This window comes from Vespa mandarinia, chromosome 17 (genome assembly GCF_050613455.1).
Source record: "Vespa mandarinia isolate Hongniang chromosome 17, ASM5061345v1, whole genome shotgun sequence".
In the NCBI taxonomy this organism is placed as follows: Eukaryota; Metazoa; Arthropoda; class Insecta; order Hymenoptera; family Vespidae; genus Vespa; species Vespa mandarinia.
In genome coordinates, this window is record NC_140826.1 from 4,187,049 (window position 1) to 4,207,937 (window position 20,889).

Sequence of the window (20,889 nt, forward strand, 5' to 3'; positions counted from 1 at the left end):
TTCTCTTTTCTTTCCTTTTTTTTTTTTTTTTTTTTGGAGACATTCGTTACTGTAAATATATATAGCATTTTATGACTTAATTTAGAATGCGGGCCAATCAACTACTTATTAAATATATCTTTTAGAGCCTGTTATATATACAAATATATATATATAAATATATATATATATATTTGAGTCTACGAGTGTATAGTCCGTCCAACTCAATATGTATTATATATTTCCTTTGAAAACTCTCCATCAATTACAATTGAACCGATTTAATAGATTCATATCGTAATTAAATTAATATACACTCGTACAAGAGAGACCTTCGTTTCAAGTCAAGACTTTCTCATAGGAAAAGTACAGAAGCGCGTAGAATTTGCATCGCTAAGTACATAACTCCTTTATAGTGGTGTAATATCATAAATAATCTATCAGCTTTTCATAAAATAAATGTAACTGCTATACCTGACATAATGGACCATAATAAAGTTTTTATGTTCTTTTATAATTTTTCTAGTTGTGTGTGTTGTTGCTCTTCCTAATAAATAAATAAATATATATTGGATATATTGGATGTTTCAAAATAAAAATTTTACAATCAGTATAATATTTCACAATTAATTATTAATTTATTAAATACCTATAATTGCGAAAATAGTAAAAAAACTTGCAACATTCATAACCCATTTTAATATTTTTAAACATTAAATAAGAGACACTTATATTATAATAAATAAATAAAGCAAATGAGTCGCGATAATATAGAGACTTATTGAATGGTAGGATATTCTTTTCAAGTGATGCAGCAATTCAATCATTCTCTAAAATGAATGTGTATTTTTTTCTTTTTTTTTTTTTTTTTTTTTTTTTTTTTTTAATTCTATTAAAATATTGATAATTTTTTTAACGGAATAAATCTTACAACTATTAAGTATAGTAGCTAACATATTAAAAAAAAAAAAAACTTACATATTTCACTTTACAAATAGGCCATAGCTGTGAAATTGATTATAATCTAAATTATTCGGTTACTGTTTATTCTTTAGAAAAAGAAAACAGCTGCAACGCTCAATAAAAATACCCTACATACAATCTCATTGTGTGTGGGGGTGTATATACATATACACTTCTTTAAATATACCATTCAATTATCGATATAAATATTATAGTTACTTTATTACTTACATCCGAGCAACATAATGTAACTTTGTTAGAGCAAATGATTTCCCAAAGCAGCAGAAGAAATGTATATAAAAAAAAAGCGAAATATATATATATTACAACCTTTTTGTTAAAACATTGCCTTTTTTTTCGTTTTTCTTTTTTTTTCTTTTTTCTTTTTTATAAATACGTTTTTATTTCTTTAATAACGCTAGGCGCATTAAATAGTTTTATCTTTTGCACGTTTAAAGTTACATCCAACGGTTTCGTGGAATTTACATGTTTTATATTATTATAATTAGTATTATTAAAATGTTACAAGCTTTTGTATTATTATTTTGTCTTTTAAGACAACTATATATATATATATCATTTGAAATAAATTGTATTATCGTTGCTTATAATAACAGCGAAAGTGTTTTCTAAACGCGATATTTGAACTAAAGAAAATATAAATTAAAATTAGTTCAAAGCAGTAGATGTTAACACAGCTACTCCTCTTTCGTAAAAGCTGTGCGGGTCTTGACTAGGAGCGATATTTAAATCAACTGTGAAAAGTAATTCCGTACGAGTACTATTTAGATATACTGGTAAAGATAATTTGCCTTTTCTAGCTTCCTCGGTAGAGGATCGAATCCACCTTAACATTGTGACTGGCAAATCTGTCATAATAGTGGAAGTAAGATATAATTGATTATCTCTACATTGTGCTCCTTGTAATTTCAGACCAGTCACTGCGAACGAACAATCATCAGTGGCTATATTATCTCCATCTCCAATCGTTACATCTAATTGCAACTCTTCGAGAGACCAACTATTAGCCTGTGCAATGCATTGCCGTGTCGCAGTAATATAAGCTTCAGGATTTAATAAACCACCGAGCCAGACAGGGAAACTCTGTTGATAAAAAAAAAAAAAAAAAAAAATAAATAAATAAATAAATAAATAAAAAATGAAAAAAAAACCAGTATTAGAATTCTTAATAAAACGAATAACATGAATGAAAAGAGAAGAAATACATACCTTGATCTCTTTCGCTCCACCTTGTGAAACCAGTCGTGAAACTTCTTGCAATTGGGATACTCTATGACTAAAATCAGTGATCCACTGTATCACAGTACAACCTCGTGGAACGGTATATCTTCTCCAACCACCTGGTAAAATACCTTTCACAAGTTCGGACAACATTGTTCTGTGATAATTTGTCTGTTTCTTTTCACCCTTTTGAACACAAAAGATAAATTATTTATCATCGTTTTATCATAAGTTATATTGGTTTCAAACGTGATTGGCATACCTGACAGATTAATACAATATCTTCTAAGTCATGAATAACGTCTTGTAGTAATTTAGCTCCACTGTTAACTTCTCTTTCGAAATATCTATAGAGAGGATCTTTAATATTTTCCACTGTCCTTTTAAGAGTTGGCAAATTCTTTGGCAACAATTGCAACCACGTGGACGCTGAATTATGTAAAGTTCTCATCCAAGATGGACGACCATCTGCTTCTGCCTCTCTAGGAGTAACCAATGATTCCTCATTGGAATATGCCAATTCATCCTCATCCTCTAATTGTTGCATTTTGAGTAACTTTGATATTAAATCGGTTCCTCTGGTCGTTAAAAGTACTTTTTCAGCATTGTTTGGTAAACCAAGCCAAGAAGGAGTCTGTCGATCGGCTAAGGATTCTATCCATTTAAGGAAATGATCTCGTCTAGTGCCGTCTGGCATTGTAATATGTCTTGGACTTCCTTGTGCTCCGTCTACGTTAGCAACCAACGCAAAGTCAGCTTCGAATGATCGTGGAGTGAATAATTTTCGTAAAAATGATGTCAAGAGCCGTTGATCGTAATCGTTATCGATTTTACCACCGTAAATACATTGAGATAGCAATGTCACCAAAGCATCCCAAGGTACCTTTTCTGGTGGTAAATTGGTTCTACCCATAGCTGTGGTTTCTATCCAAGTATCGAGTGTATCACAGGCAACTCTAAGATCACTCTCATTGAATTCATAATGCTTCGCCCACCCCAAAGGAGCATAACGAAGACGTTCTTGTACGATAGCATGGAACCATGCAAGAAGGAAGTAAAGTCGTGCTCTTTCGTTAGGTGCCTTCATCATACGAGATGCCGGTACCGTGCTGAACGTTCGAAGTAAGTTTGCTCTTATACCAGGAGGTGGTTCAAAGACAAAGATCCTACCAGCTCTTAATAAATTCACCGGCACTTTTGGATTGATTTCCATCGTTAAGAATAAACGAAAACTGGCATGTGGTTGCAGACTGTGGAGTTTCTTTTCGAGCTGAACCAACCATTGCGGAGCCAGGTGTACGTTCTTTAATATTACCCATCTACCAGCTTTAACAGCCATGTTGATAGCTCTGTCTGCTTGATTGAAACCTTCGGCAGAACCAATGGCAATGCTTGCTATTTGTTTACCCAATTCTGCAGCTAAATCGTCGACTCTACTTGATGCATCGAATCCTGGCACAGAACAAAGTAGTGCTGGGACGGTCGCTTTAAGTTGATTCTCTACGACGGAAGCAAAATCAAGTTCTATTTCTGCTGCAGCCATAAACGATTCTCCAAGTGCAGATATCACGACTAAAGATGCAGCTGCGATTACTCGATCTGGTCGGAACGCTTGTATTATCAATAATTGATGCATAGCAGTACCAATAGGTGACAATGGTTTTTCTTCTTCCCAAAGTTTGGGAACACAAGTCTCTGGCGTTGGAGATTGTAGCCATGCCGCGAAATCACTATTCTCTTGTATCTTCTCTGCAAGCTTTTTGAAAGCTGGAAGTCTTATACTTATACGCATCATCGCTTCCTGTTGTTCCGAACTTAAATAGGGTACCGGTGGTGCACGTATATTTAATACACCCTCTTTTCCTCTTAGGAAGAACGTGAATTCACTGTCGTAAGTCGATTCAGTGGCTATGCCCTTTAGATGAATACGGCAAAGTAATAAAGCGAAAGTTAATCTATCTGTATGCAACATTCCTCGAGCAACTCGTTCATAACAAACGGAGAATAGATCGCTGGTAATAACGGATAATCTTTGTGTATAATCCGATATATTAATTAATCTAGGATTTTGCGATAATACAGACGTAAATATATCCAAAAACATTTTTAAAGAATATTGATATAGGAAGTGTACTTGATTGAGACTATCCATTGTGAAGTACATATTTGAACAGGCTTGAGACAATGGCATATATTGCTGAGAGACAGTCTCAATTTCTGCAATCACTTTGTCAGTTTCTTCGACTTTCTTACTAATATCAGCAGCTTCTTGCTTCAATGTCTCGAGAGTCGTTATGACAGAATCATCATCAAGGATCTTGCCTTTGGCATCGTTTAATGCTTGCAATAATGACTTTTCGAGTTGTCTTAATCTCAAATGGAATTCTCCTTGAAGTTTCAACAAATCAGATCTCTTTTCGTCGATGTCCGGACGTTCGGCCTTCAAAACTTGATTGAGACATTGACTTTGTAAAGAACTTCTAGTGACGGTGAAGTTGACGAAGGTAACACGAGAACAAATATCCGGTGGGAATTCTACCGTGGGATCTCTCGTCGATAAAAATATTACAAAGGAAGGTGAAAGATCAATATCTTGATCTCCAAGTGTGATTAACACGCGTCCACCAGTTCTCCTAAGTTCTCTGTTTAAAACTGGATTTAATATCGGATCGTAATTTTCCACATCTTGTACCAATAATGGATTACCAAATCGTAAAGCACTCTCAAGATTTTTTCTAAACGAATCATCCAAGAAACTAGTTTTCGTTATCTTTCGATCCTTAAACTCGTTCATTATAAATTCTGTAGCTTGTCCCGAAGGATCGATTATCAAGGGATATCTGTTAAATCGTTTGAGCATAATAGCATTTTCTGTGCAAAGATCGTCAGTAGGCAATGCGTTTGCTTGCCATCTCAAACGTTCGTCTGGATTAGACAGATATTCTGTCCTAGCAATATCCGCTCGGAATTGTAAATTCGCATGTTGAAGATGCTGGCACCATGTGGTGAATAGATTTTGACGATACTGTAAAAATATATTTATTTATTTAAGATCTATAAAAGATCGTCGTATACGTATTTAACAAGGATCATGTCATATAACTTACATGTTGATCGAAATAACCAGCGTATGCAAGGAAAGCCGATGACAATAATACGTCACCGATTATAGTAGACATTTGACTCTTAAACGTTTCACTAGTTGCTTCCCAACGTTCTCTTTCGATGACCAATGATTTTAATAGAGCGATCGATCGATCTACTTTAGCTTGTACACTTTCTAAATCGGCTTTAATAGCTTGCGCTTGAGAAATAAGTTGAGCATATTCTTCCTTATATGATGCTATACTTTGTTCCAATTGGGCAATTAAATTCTTTACTTCTTCTCCCTTTAATTTATTCGTTTCTGCTTGTCGTTCTAATGAATGAAGTTCTTCTCTCAATGGTTCGACTCGTTTCAACATATCAGCATATTCAATCTAAAACAACATAATGATCGTATAAATAGAAACATTAATTAAAAACAATTTTTTAATCCGTTTCAATATAAAAATTTATTATATTTACCTGTGCTGTAGCCCATTTTACTAAAGGTCCACAAGCCATACTAGCACGATTGACTTTTTCAAAGTTATAATCAGGATTGCTTAAGTATCGACTCTTCATTTTTTCTCTCACCTCGTCACTACACAAATATTGTATTAAATATAATACCACGTGTTTAATCGTGATACGTAATAAATTTCCATTTTAATTAAACGATCACATATAACGTTGTGCGTTAGTTGAACATTATAAACATATAACTTTTTGATTAGTAACAATTATATTTGGAAATTATTGGCGGCGTGCAAGCACAAAATGAAAGACTTCTGCACAATCGTGATAATGTGTATTGTTATTGCAATAGAGATAGTCAGATTACTGGATATGTTAATTATTCGAATAATTTCAGCATAATTTGAGGTATACAAGAATAAAGGAAAGTTATAACGAATGAGAAAAACGTATTAACATACATGTTCTATCCTATGAAATTTGAGTAGAATACTCGCTGTATGGAGTAATCCAAAAAGAAAAAAAAAAGAAAAAAAAGAAAAAGAATCATGATTTGATTTAGCATTATATAAAACATAATTATATACAATTAATATGTTAGCTAATTTGATCTCGTTAGAAGTTTACCGTTTTAGTGAAGGAAACAAACATTGAAGCATGCTTACGTAATATCCTCAGTACTGAAATTAGAGACAATGGTATTGATAAAATTGTCTCTCATGATGACCGCGCGTATAGATTTCCAGTCACTGGCATTTTCACCGAGCAATAAGCAGATAGACTCCAATGCAACCTTCACAATAGCTGGTGGATTCGCCATAGAGCGAACCTCGACTAAATGCTGTTTCTTTATAGATTTCACGGCTATACGAAAAACACGAAACAATTTTATATAGTACTAAGAAAACGTTTAGACACATTAGATAAGTTATTCATGATTATGGGAAGGAAGCATCGTAATTAAAAACCACGATTTTTCATTTTGACAGACCTACAAATAAGTTAGACATACAATATAACATGTAATATATACAAAAGACAAGTATTAATACATATGCAAATAGAAACAAGTCAAAATACATTTTGTATATTGTAAATCCACGATTTGCATGTATATCAATACACGTGTACCATGATTAACAAAAGGAATATGGTGAAGAAACAGAACATATATCAAGCAGTTATAATACGGCTTCTGTTTAGATTAATCTTCCACGTGCGCGTTGTACATTCAGCAGATCCGTAGTTGAACTTCTTACATGATCATTTCTGTGTTGAAGTTGACGATAGTAGGTATGAAGCTGTCCTTCATTATAACTGTACGAATTTGTTTCCAATCTACAGCATTTTCCTCGAGTAAAAGACAAATCGATTCTAACGCTAGCTTTACGATAGCTGGAGGATTCGCCATAGATCGGATTTCGACGAGATGCTGACGTTTAATCCCCTTCACGGCTAGATTCGATGCAAATCGATCGAACATAGATCATCGTGCATAATACACGTAAATGATAATAGTAATAATAATAATCAATTAAAATAAAAAAAATAAAAAGAAAAGAACATGAACAACGATGAATAATATAATAATAATAATAATAATAATAATAAAAAATTATGTTTTCTAATAAAAAAAATGATGGTGAAAATGATTTTTATTAAATAAATATAGAACGTACCATTTTGTGCATCAATAACAGCTGGTTCTACTTGTGCTAGATCAGCCATAACATCGTCTCTCTTTTGATTAATAGCAACCGTTTGTATAGCAAGCTGCTGTTGGATTTCTTGACTCTGTACTTTCTTCTTCTCTGCCTCTTGCTGATCCTTAACCATCTGTTTTAATTTAGCATTGGCAGCTTCGTTCTTAGCTTGCAATTCCTGAAATGAATGAATATCATTAAAACAATAGTTCAATTTGTTTGCTTTCAAAATGTATACTTTTTATTAATTGAATATCAACTTACCTGCGATTTGACTGCCAAACTCTTTTGCATCTCTTCCACTTGTTCGACCGTCTCAGCGATTTTACTTAATCCAACATTTAAATGCAATTGTTGTTCTTCCAGATCGCTTCTTTTTTCTTGATACAATTTAACGAAATGATTAATAAAATCAAGATAATGACGAGGAGTAATTGCCATTGTTCTTGCACCTCTCTTAGTTAATCTTGTGTTTGCTTTGTGTAATGTTTGATGCACATAAACGCATGCATTTATTACAGCATCTCTGTGCGATGGTTGAGATGGAATAAGTGAACAGACAGAAGGGAAGAAATCTGGACACTTCCAGGATGGTCTTTCTAGATCAACTCGACTAGTAAATTCTTTGCCAACCTGGAATAGCGCATTATCTGACCAATCTCCAAACCAATTCAAGACACATCTGTTGAACAACGCTGGAGATGTCGCAGCACGATCTTTGAGTCCGTCAGTGCTTGGATTCATTGTAAATACGACATGTAAATTTTTCATAACTTGACCAGTAAACCATTTGTATAATTCTTCGTTAGAGTCTAACATTAGACCTTCTCTTTGTGCTCCTTCCTTACATTGAGTCATAAGAGTCGTATATTCATCGCCTTCAAATAATCCAGGTACTTCGCCATTAGCTAACAGAGTATTCATACGTTCTAAGAAACCAGAATCTAGAACGTTTGATTCGTCAAGTATGAATGCTATTTTTTCATCTTTGCAACCAGATCGCCTTAATACTTGACGCAAATCTTCGTCAAAATCTTCACCAGTGTATTTATTATGAACCTTTTAAATCAGATTAAGCGTTTTAACATTAACAATATTTTCATAAAAAAATAAACGAAGAGTGAGATATATATATAAATATATAAATAAAAAATAAATAAGATAGATAGACAGATAGATAGAGAGAGGAGGGAGAGAAGCGAAAAAGTAGTATACCTTTATTTGAAAAATGGAAAGCCCATTCATCCATGCTACGAATCTAGACAGAGTCGTCTTACCAGCGCCAGAGACACCAATAAGTAACAAGTGTCCCTGAGGCTGTCGGAAAATTCTGTCGATTCGTAAAACATGTTCTAATACTTCATCAAATAGAACTAACGGAACATCCAATTCTTCTTCGTAAAATACTTTTAATCTGGCTCGAACATAATCTCTTAATTCCTGTCTGTTTACAGGTACATAATCCTTCGACAACCAATTGCTGTATAAAATTGGTCTAGTCAAAGCCCTTTCCTTATCCACACCCATGAAATGTTTCATAGCTACAGTGTCAATATTTTTGTTCGTCCATGCTCGTTCAGAATCCTCTACGAGTCTATCTTGGAAAAGACGGAGTGCTTCGTGTGCCCATAAACGAACTAAACCTTCGACTGAAAGATTATCCAAAGGTCTTATAGCCTCACAAATTCCACGTACCCAACGTGTCATTTCACGTGGAGAATAAACATAATGAGGTTGCATATCTTGAGTAAATCTTTCTTGAGAGGCTAAATAAAATTCTACCATTGCGTTTGTCAAAGGTTCTGCGTACCCTCTCAAAGAAGGAGTTAATCTATAAAAATGATTTAAAAGATATATCAGTGACTTTAGTGATCTATTATAGAAGGAATTGTATTAAATAATTAAATGTATATGAATTCATTAAAGGACATTAAACTTACCTGAGCATAGCACGTGTAAATGTTCCATAAATTTGTTTCAAAGATGTTTCTCCGGGATAATCGACGTAAATTACCGGCACATGCCGTAAAAATCTATGACTGAGCGGTTTTCTGCCTGGATCTGTTGGCGGATTACAAGCTCCAACGAATTGAATTCTTTCTAACGTGACCCATGCTTGATCGCTCGTTCTATAAAAACCTCTATGTTCAACGAGTTGCCTCAAAAACGATATTACACGTTGCGTTCCATAATTGTCCATATCAGGTAAATTTATTTCATCGCAGAATAAAACTAGCCATTTTCCTAATTGTACAGGAGAAAGTACAACACCGTTAGGTGTCTTGCGATATTCACAATAATGATCAAACGTTTTAAGCAATAATTCAGGAGTTGTAGCGGATGAAAAGTTGAGACCAACGACTTCCATGTCAGGTAAGGCTCTTAGAGCAGAGAAAAGAGTCATAGTCTTTCCTGAACCCGGTGGACCACAGAGTACTATTGCAAAAAATATGGTATTAAATATAAATAGATAATAATTGTAATATTTTGCTAACAAATAAAACAAGTAAATATAACGTACCTAATGGTTTATGCTCGGCTAACCACGTATACAAAAGACTTTCATGTCTTACCGTGTCCAAAGTAGGTACTACAATATCTGGAGTGGCAACTTTATGGGTTTCTACTTCGATTTGAGGTACCTTGTTACTCCACGGTAGCCATTCGCCGTGTATGTTTACTTCAAAATCTATAATTGGAATGTTACTTTGTGCTGGCAAAGGTACAGTCGTAATAGATCTAATAAAATCTCCTAAATCTGATCTAACTTTTAATTTAGCATCTCCAGCAAAACTCCATAGCAATGCGTAGATCAAACATTTTGGCATATAACGTTCCAGTTGTTCGCTTGGCAATGGAAAATCAATATGACTATGATTGTATTGCAAAACGTTACGAACTGCTTGATTTAACATCGAGAAAAGCGAGCTAAGGGCTCTTAATCTTGTAAAGTCCATTATATGCTCTTGCTTCATAGCATATTCCAAGCACCTTACCACTAATCCATCTGGTGCAAAATAACTTTGTAAAATACTAGCAACTTCCCTTTGTACCGATAATGCAGGTGAAACGCTATCTTCCTTTTCTGCAGTTTTCTTGCTAAGAGGCTCCTCCTCGCCATCTTCTAATGGAATGTTTCTTAAACGTAACATGTAATTTTCGAAAATCATTTCCGTTGACAGGACATCTTCAGAGAACCATACCATACCGCAACGAGAAACTGTTGCCAATGTAGCATACTTTAAATCTTGTACCTCAAACATCACTCTTACGTTAGGGGGTAAACTTAAACGTTCACCGTTTGGTAATGTAAGTAGTTTATTGTCATCTAAGACTGAATTAAGATTTTCAACCCATTCAGGGTCTACATCTCCGTCAAATATAATCCATTGCCGTTTATTTATTTCGCCTCTCACGTTGTCAATTATTTTCCGAAGAATATGAGTGAACAAACCGTCTGTCCATTCGCGCGTGTTTGGATCTAAAACACCATATAATGTTTCCTTGCTGATGGCTTTAGGATCTATAACGTGAGCTACTCCTTCTATTCCTTCGAATCGTTCTAAGGCTTTTAGTAATACTTTCCACGCCATTGTTTTTCCTGAACCACTTGGACCAACCATCATTAAGCCATGATTCAAATTACAAATTTGATACAATTGTAGAACCTATATACAAAAATATACGAAGATATAATAAACGTTGATACAAAATAAATTAAATTAAAATAGAATATGTATATATATATATATATATATATACACATATACAAAATTATAATAATTTTACTTAGACATATGTACTTAGATCTCACCTTCTCTATCCAAGTTTCGCCTATCATTTCCTGAGTATGCATGAAGTACAAATTTTAAGCATTAGAATGTGTGCACCTGGACTATAACTTAAGAAATCCCTTGCATGCATATCATTATCCACTAGCATTATTAGTAAAATAATAAGAAACGAATAAATTACCTTTTCTTGCCAGGCTCCTCCTTGTTCATCGCCTTCGCCGCAGACGAGATACTCTTCCGCGCATACTTTTCTAATTTGATCTTTTAAGCCTAGAAAAAAAAAAGGGAATAAGATATAGTATTTTGATTTCATTTTAACAATCTATTTTTTTTTATATATATATATATATATTTCTTTATGTACCTTTCATTTCAGCACGAGTATAATTAACGTTAGGGAAAACATCGTTTAATAAGCTAAATAACAATGGAATATCTTCAGCCACCAATTTTGGTACCATTGTTTCACAAACTGATTGAATTAGGATTTCTTGTTCTGGTAGATTTTCTGCGATAGAAGCTTCATCTATATTCGTTTCGCCACGGCCATGCATGCCTTCCTTAATCTTTTGAATACGGTCACGTTTAACATTTCCAGCAGATATTAGTACAGATTTTAAGGCTCTCAAACCAAAGTCATAATGGGATTGATTGGAAAGTTGTTCGTCGCACAATCTGTAATGTTAATTTCCAAATTAATGAACGTAATTAATATAAGGATTATTTTCTAGATATCGGTGTTTTTATTACATACTTGAAAAATGGTACAATTTTACAAGCCAATTTTTCAGCCGATCTAAAGCCTTGGCTGAAAAGCATGACTTCTGCAATTAATTGTCTGTCCGGCGTAGTCATTGCCAAGGATCTGAATAATTTCTTCAAATTATCTGGCAGATTTGAACGGCCAGCATAACCAGGATTCATTGTAATGAATATTGCCATATCTGTAGAAACTCTGACTTGTTTTCCAACTAATTCTACGCAAAGAGTTCCTTCTCTCTTTCCTTCCATTTGACTCTTGAGAGCTTCTTGGATAGTCTGAACTTGTTGAGAAACTGCTGATAACATACGTTCTTCGAGACGATTAAATTCGTCGAAACAACCCCATGCTCCAACTTGGCAAAGACCAACAAATATACGACCCATGGCCTGCAAGTATTATATAATAATATATATATGCAAAAAATTTTTTTTGTACGATATATACATATATATATATGTGTGTGTGTATACTTTTTTAATAAATTTACCTGAAAATCAAATGTTTCGTCGCAATTGAAAACTAATACGAGTCTTCCAAGTTGATGACCCAAAGCCTTTACAGATTCTGTTTTTCCAGTACCAGCTGGTCCAAATGGAGAACCACCAAGTCTTGCTTCCAAAGCTTGCGTCATAGTTAAATAACATCGATCAGTTAAAGGTGTTTGGACCAATCTGTCTTGCACACCTAAATATTCGAATCCATAATAGAATTTGGCATTTGCCATATGAATTGTAAGTTGTTGCAAGACATCAGTTTGCCTGGGATCGAAGTAAAAACGCATTTCGCAAAGCCACTCAAATGCTTTTGGATTTGATACTTTGTTAGCAATCAATCTTCTCGTAACCGTACGTTTATGTACAAATTCGTTGATCAAATGTTCCAACTTTTTTCGTCTTAATTGTGGTTGCTCTTGTAGTACCGAGTCTGCTAAAACGTTCAAAGTACCCTCAACCTGAAGAAGTACTCTCTCCAATGGATTTTTACTTGGATCACTTTGAGCCTCGTGAAGAGCAGCTTCTACATCCTCGGACCATAAAATTTGTGCAGCAAGTACGATAATTTGAGCTTGGAAATTATCACACCAACTCATGAATGCTTGTGCATTAATATTGCCGTCTTTGAATTGTTTTATATCTTGTACCGCTTTCATGAGGCTCGATGCTAAAGTAACGCGCATTTCTTTTTCAACAAGAGTTAGCCATTCATTGATCTTTGGATGATCGATGGTAGATACCGGTGTTTGGAAAATAACTTCTTCACCTTCTCGCGAAGCTATACCAGTGATGATCGTATTGTCTTCGTTCAAAAGAATAGCTGTTACACCAGCAAACATCTTCTTAAAGTGTTTCTGTAGTCTTGCAATATTTTTACTATTACCAATAATTTCCAATAAATCTTCATCGCCAACAAAGTAAAATCTTGGGAAGGAGGTTCGTTCTCTCTCTAAATATTCTCCAAGAGCTTTCTGTATCTTTCCAAGTAAATCTGCTAAACGTTCGAGAGCTCGTTGTACACCAGGTATGTTCAAAACATCCATGACCATAGGAGATTTAGATACCTTCTTCATCAAACCAAGAAATTCAGAACTAATGCTTTGGAATCGTGATGTTTCCACTGGTAATAAAGTTTTGATATCCGCGCTCCCAGAGAAAATTCCCTCGAGATAAACCCAACGTCTTTGTACGTCTATCCAAACATCAAATAATGCATTAATTCTATTCAATTTTTCTTCCCAAGTCAAAGCTTCTTCTTCAAATACTTTATAATATGGGGAGAGTTTCATAGCAGCTACCGAATTGATATGTTCTTTCACTTTATTAAACAAATCGTCCCAACCACGTATCAATCTACATTTATTTTGATAATTTAACAAGTCCAATTCATAAGTTTGCCAAGATTCTCTTACTTGTTTCAAAAATTCTTCCAATGCCATTTCACCCTGAGCAACTAAAATAATATCTTTCACAATAGATTCATTCTTTTGTAGATTTACATCCCATACTTGACCTAGAGTAAGCTCACTCAATACCCAATTTACTCTAAGTTGTTTCGTCAATTGTTTCCAATGTCTTTCCTTTAATGCATCGGATTTTAATTCCACGATAAGCATATTGACCTTTGTATAATTCTGCAACATCTTCTTCACATACTCGTACGAAGAATATTGTCTAAGTCTCGCCGGTAATTCTTTTAATTGAGCCATCATTGTGTCCAATTGTTGACGTAACTTTCGTGGTTGGACCGACAGCCACGGTTTCTCACGAGTTTCATCTATTTGTGCCCAAATTCTAGACAATTCGGACCATACTCCTCTTAAATCTTGAAGTTCCTCAAATACTACTTGCATTCTGTCCTCGCTAGTAGAGACACCACCTGGTTCTTGTAATTCCAAGGCCTCTTTTGCCTTTGCGACATTGTCTCTCTCTTCCTTGAGCCTTGCAAATTTACTTTCGAATAGTTGAAGTTGTTGTAAAGCATCGTCAGGACGTAAATGGCCTTCCACTGGCTTACCTCTCTCCCAGTCGCTAAGAAAATCGATCGTTCTTGTTTCAACAGCTTTATCTTCCGCAACAATTTTCATTTGCAGAGAAGCAACTTGCGTTTGAATACTCGTATCCTTTCTCTTAATTATTTCATTGAATGCACCCCATTCGCCTTCTATATTATCTACGTGCAACCAAGAGGATGGAAATTGGAATCTTTGACGTTCGAGAATTCTCTGACCCTCTCTGTATATATCAACTTGTTTTTCCCAAACTTTCATTTTACGTTTAAGAGATTGCACATATGTAATGAAACCTACTGCATCTGACGTACTTGCTGCTTCAATAGATTGTTGTTCTAAATCACTTCTAGATTTGGATACTTGTGCATGGAAACTTGCCATCTCGTTGCCGAGAAGAGTTCCGAATTTACCCAAAGTTTCCTTGTGCCATGAATCATATTTCAAAGACACTTTACTCTGTACTTTAGCAAAATCTATAATAACAGGTCCAAATTCACGTCTAGTGTCTGAGGTATCGAAAGTTGTCCTTGTCTTCTTGATATCATTTAAGCATTTCATCCATAAATTAATATTTTCTCCCAATTTTCCATAAAGATTATCTGGTTGAAGATCCCATAAAGCTTGATATCGTAGCCATTGATCTACATAATCAGCCACATCCTTCATTTTCGATTCTACTGCCTCATAAGCAGCTTCTAATGGTTGTTTTCCGGCGGGTAATTTAGTAAGTAGATTTCTGTATGTACCTGATTCAGGTTTATCCAAACCTACCTGATATCTAGAACTTTGAAGACGTATTTGAGAAGTAACAATAGCCTGCCATGCAAATAGCTGTTGCATTATCTGAAATCTTGCATCTTCAATGCTCGGATATAGATACATCGTTTGATTTGTGATTCTAACTTCGTGTATTTGATTTTGAATTTTTGGATCACCACCTGGCTTGTGTGTCGGCTGTGCAGGTGCATCTGTATCCATACTTAAATCTACTTCTTTTTTTCGCCCAGTAAGAGCATCAGTCCATGCTTTAATTCCAGCTTCCAATCTTGCTGCTAAATTTTTCTCTACTTCTTCGTCTAATCTTGCAACCCATATGTGCAAATTGGAATAATTTTTCAAAGACAATTCATCGATAGACTTTTGAATTTTCGATAATATATCAGCAAAAGTATTTGCAGAATAAGGACAAGTTTCCAAAGAACGAACATCCACGTCCAATTGTTCTTCAACAACCAAAAGATCTTCGACTTTTTCTTGGAAAGAAACGACTACATCTGATAGACGTTGTACATACTGAGTAAGTTTGTAACTCTCCCAAATTAAAGCAATGCCCTAAATTAAATGAAATTAATTAAAACAATGCATTATAAAATTATGTAAAAAAAAAAAAAAATGATATTTATAATAGCTCACCTCAGAAATAAGCGATAAAACATCTTTCCGCATACCCGCAACCAATGGTATGATACTGGCCTTATCCTCGATCTGTAGAAAAAATATGTACCAATGAGAATTATACGAAAAAACTTTACATTTCTAACTATTTCTGTAATACAGTTTCACGACATTAAATACAGAGTACCATTCAGTAATGGACAAACTGGCACAATGCAAACTTAAAGATATTTAAATATACACTGGCTATATACTGGCATAGTATTTTTTTTTTTTTTTTCATATTAATTTTATAAATACAAATTATACTTGATATCACAATTTAAGGCATTATCAATTCCCAATATATTCAACTTATTCAAATAATCTATTTTCAAATATGCATAAATAAAAAACTTCATATTTCTTTCTATTATATTCTATAATAATATTCATAGAGAGCAAATACAAATTTGATATCTCCAATAAATTCAACAACTACAAAAGCTGGCAAAATGTTGAAAAACTTTTGGAATTCTGATTAATTTCCAATACTTCTTGAGTTGCTTCCTTGCTTTTTTTTTTTTTTTTTTTTTTTTTTTTGGAATCACATTATATGTTGAAAGCAATAAGTACATGCCCATTACGAAATAAACATCGATGTTTATAATTGTTCACGTTCCTGCATATTCCTATAAGCATCCTACTTATACTTGAAAGAATTGGGATTATCTTCCTTAAAACGTTCATGTTTATAAAAATAAAATAATTTCATCTTGCACAGTACAAACTTTTCTACAATAGCTAAGCAGGCACAGACAGAAATATTTGCAGATATAGGCAAGATGCATAGTTCCTGGAAGCATCATATATAATGGCTACCTTTAATGCGGGACAGTGGGGACTCCGATTGGTAAGCTAAAAATGTTGGAGATCCAAGGGATTAGAAATGTCAATAAATCTAATATAAAAAATCTTCAATCTGGCACTATTCCCTAGCATTTTCTATTATTTTATTTGAATTTTTGAAGCACTGACTTCCCTATATATCATTATAACACTTATATTGATGACACAGAAATATCAAGAAAATAAAAACATTTCTAGAGAACAATAAAAGGAAGGTGTTATTTAAAAATAGTAAAATAAATTTTTTAATAATAATAATAATGATGACGATGATGATGATGATGATGATAATAATAATCCGTATACATAAACATCTTACCTTTTCAAGTGTTCTCTCATATGTCCTGATGCTCTCAATCAAGCTAATGGCAAAGGGATATAGCTGGTTGGCTTGATACGCTTTATTTACAATAGCCAACGGTACACGGAAACCAAGATTTCGTAAATTTCTTACTTCTTTAGAAAGAGTAATAATTTCAGGAAGAAAATTCACTTTCAATTTCAATACATTTCCACGACTCGTTCTTGAACGTATACTTTCTATTGCAAATATTCGACCAGTAACGCCTAAGTTTCGTTGCTGAACTTTCCGAGCCCAATCATCAAATATTTCTTGCGTTGACAATTTCATACGAAAACTATCACCATCTGCTTTCAATTTTTGACCCTCTATATGATTTTCCCAACCCTTGCCTGATAAATAATAATGATTATAATAATAATAATATTAATTTAAGAATCAAAGAGGCATAAAAGCATCTTTTAACTTACCTAAAACATCTTCAACACGTTTTAAATACATAGTAAGTTGATAATCTATTTGTTTTACCCATATTATAGATCCAGCAACAGGTGGTAAGTCTCTAACCATACTCATTCTGCAACATTTACTTTGTGCATACTGAACCTATGTAAATCAGATGCATTAAGGACATTTATTAATATTTCAATATCAGAATGTTCTGACATTAATGATGTCTAAAGACATAAATACATATATATATATACCTTGAACTTCTCGTGAAGTGCCTCAATATCATCTTTCACTCTCTGAATCAATTGTGTTTGATATTCCCTAATAGCACCACGTATATGTGATCTTACAAATAGGGCATTGAATCTAGAAAAGATTCTAAACATTTCATTAGCATTTTTTGCAGTACCCAGCTGATCTCTAAGATGTGCCGTGATTCGAGCCTCTACACGTTCTATTCGCTCTTCGTATCTGTGCACAGCAGCATCCCAAGATTCACCACCCTCTTTGGTAATATCAAGACAATCAACTTCTTTAACATTTTCATATGCCAAATTAACTTCACTGATTGCATTTGCATCTGCAGCATCTAAAGCAAACTCTACTTTTACGTTGTCGTTGTCTGCATTCTCTATAGTAGCAGTATTATTGTTTTGGCAAACTGTTGGTCTAAGTACACGTACAATGACCGTTCTAAGTTGTTCGTGTTGTCTACGGAAACGTCGCATGTGTTCCATTCGCGTTTGCAATTTTTTATGAGCTGGTAAAATTCGCCAAACCATTTTCATTTGTTCGTCTCGTTTTTTCTTTATTACATCACGTAATAATCCTGTTAATTTATCGTATTCATCGTCCCACGATATAAACACTTCGAAGCATTGACTCATTACTTTCTCAAATTCATCAAATGGAATGTGCATGAGTCTTCGCGTACCTAATACCTTGAGAAGTTGTTGACTCAAGTCTCTAGAGATTGCTTCTACCAATCTCAGTACTCTTTGTATTGGATACTTGGTACTTCTGATCTTTCTTAAATGCATAAAGATTTGTTGTACAGCTGCTCTTATTCTTTCTAATTCTGTTGCAGATAATAGGTCATTGATAGGAAAATCTTTCATCAGAGGATTATAATCATTTACTGTGGCTAATGCTTGTTTCAATCCTGTATCTGTGTCAAAGCTCACAGTTGCATGAAAACGTTTTCCGTGCTTGAGAATGCGAAGAGTTAAAGAGATTTCAACGCTTTCTCGTTTTTCTTGAATTCGATGTAGAGCTCTTTCAAGATTCAACCAGAATGAAATTTCTTGCAATGCAGTTCCAGATTCTGGATCACGATTTAACTTTGTTACCTAGATGATATATAATTATTTCAATTAACAGGACTGTACGAGATATTTATTAATTTTAATATCTTATATTTTTATACCTATATACCGTATCTTACCTTTTGAATTTCTTTTATCCATCTATTAACACCATTTTGTAATTGATTTAAAAATGTTGAATCTTCTACTTTATCACCAAAATCTGAAACTTTTGGTCTTCTATTTTCTTCAGCGCATTGTTTGGTAACAGATGCTATCAAAGGATGAACTTGCAACGTAATCTCTGGTATGTCGATATTTTGTTGCAAATGTAACAGACCCATTTCAAGTTGTGCTATTTTCTTTTCAACCGAAGGTACCATTTTGTCTCCATCCCTATCGGCTCTACCAGTTTCTTTCACATAACTCTTGAAATAAGGTGCCATTGTTTTACTCATAGCATGCAAAGTTTCATATGGTGGCCCATCCGAGAATGTGACCAACCGTAATTGAGAATGAATAGATTTATCAGCCTCGACTACGGTACCACGTTTAGTTAGAACTATGGAGGCCATTTTAGGATTATTAAAGTGTATCTCATTTGATATATAATAACATGTATTTTCTTTTTCTTCATCTCCCTCTCCTCCATCTTCCTCTGAAATATATATAACAGTAAGAAATCAATGAAATTTACACAATGGAACCATATGATACCATCAAATGTATATTTGCTTTTTTAATTCCTACAAAATATATTTTTTATATAATAAAATTTTGCAAAGTTTTTTTATGTCTTTTGAATGAAATAGTAAAGAAAAACAGACCTAAACAAGTAGATAATTCTTGAAAGTCAGTATTTGACGTACAATAAAAAAATATAATAACGTCAAGGACTCTTCGAATAAATAATTCATAAAAAAAAAAGATGGCTGCCTTTAGCCGGCAATCTTCATATCCAATGATCGATCAAAATAAAAATGGAAAAAGAAAGTAAAGGACTCGAGCATGAAAATTCTCGAAAATTTTCTACAGATTATACCATTAACATACGACATTAAAACGACATTTTATATATGTGCAGTTTTTTTTAAGAATGATCGCTAAGAAAAAAGAAAGAGAGAGAGAGAGGGAGAGGGAGAGAGCGGACAATACGATCAAAGAAAAGGACAGAGAGAGAGAGAGAGAGAGAAGGAGAGAGAGATGAAAAGGATTGGTAGAAGATTGTCGATGTGCGCGTGTATCGATTCTCACCGGCGTATGACTCATAATTTAGAAAGAGATATATGAAATCACTTTGGTCAACGACGGATGTCGTTTCAAGCAATGCATTGATTTTTAATGAGCATTTTCTTTCGACGGCTAAATGTACCGTTGCATTTAATAGTGCAACACAATGGAGGATAACGCGTGTAACAAGGACAAAAGGCATCCTCAAGAAATGATTCTATACTATATTAACATATATGTGTGTGTGTATACGTATACGTATACGCAATGGTATGCACATAGCAATACTTATGCGTATACATATATTTATATATGTAAAGCCTAGAAAAGATATGTATATGCATATACATATCATATATATATATATATATATATATATATATATATATGTTGCATATATGTGAATGTACGTAGGTGTAAAATTCAATGTTCGAGTTTACCTTTACTCGAGGCCCTTTGAATAAAAAGTGCCCAGATCTGTGAGTCTCCGATAAACTTTCTTATGGATTCCTGATTATTCTTATCGTCAAGTGCCAAGTTAAAAGCGGGTGGCACCACGTCTTCGTCAGGAGATAGAACTTTAACCGCTCTACAAAGATAATTAGTGAACGCATGATAATCAACGATCGCGATATTTTGAGACTCCGGGGACGGTTCCCCGGAGCCGTCCAAGGAGTCACCCATCCCGAGTCTTAGACTCTCTCAAAGTATTTTCAAAAACGTTCCTCAGCGGGCGATCCTTCGATCCCCGCTTTCAGAATGAACTGTCAGCTCCACGAACTTAACAAAATGGAAGACGAGAAAAGAGTT

General features: G+C 34.1%; 1 protein-coding gene across 3 annotated transcripts; it reads right to left on the minus strand.

Moving 5' to 3' along the window:
- Positions 1-5: 5 nt before the first annotated feature.
- On the minus strand, positions 6-20,859 carry Dhc64C (dynein heavy chain, cytoplasmic). Of its 3 annotated transcripts, none has more exons than XM_035870473.2 (22): positions 20,520-20,859; positions 18,990-19,507; positions 17,800-18,894; positions 17,563-17,698; positions 17,111-17,484; positions 15,922-15,993; positions 12,490-15,840; positions 11,994-12,388; positions 11,604-11,914; positions 11,421-11,509; positions 11,260-11,289; positions 9,967-11,113; positions 9,386-9,881; positions 8,661-9,276; positions 7,710-8,504; positions 7,422-7,623; positions 6,408-6,606; positions 5,752-5,869; positions 5,292-5,663; positions 2,447-5,209; positions 2,173-2,370; positions 6-2,046 (listed from the first exon to the last, which is right to left on the minus strand). In XM_035870473.2, the coding sequence occupies exons 1-22, from the start codon at positions 20,761-20,763 to the stop codon at positions 1,612-1,614; spliced, it is 13,956 nt and encodes a 4,651-aa protein (XP_035726366.1). In that variant the 5' UTR covers positions 20,764-20,859; the 3' UTR covers positions 6-1,611. The 3 variants fall into 3 exon arrangements, with proteins under 3 accessions (XP_035726366.1, XP_035726367.1, XP_035726368.1); XM_035870474.2 differs by lacking the exon at positions 6,408-6,606 and adding an exon at positions 7,002-7,197; XM_035870475.2 differs by lacking the exon at positions 11,260-11,289.
- Positions 20,860-20,889: the final 30 nt, after the last annotated feature.

What these genes read in the sequence shown, in the direction of transcription:
- Dhc64C (XM_035870473.2), bottom strand. Translation starts at nt 20,763, where the DNA reads ATGGGTGACTCCTTGGACGGCTCCGGGGAACCGTCCCCGGAGTCTCAA. An exon ending in ATGAGAGAACACTTGAAAAG is followed by an intron (nt 15,994 to 17,110) that starts GTAAGATGTTTA and finishes TTTTTTCTACAG; the next exon opens with ATCGAGGATAAGGCCAGTAT. An exon ending in AGCCGAGCATAAACCATTAG is followed by an intron (nt 9,882 to 9,966) that starts GTACGTTATATT and finishes TTTTTGCAATAG; the next exon opens with TACTCTGTGGTCCACCGGGT.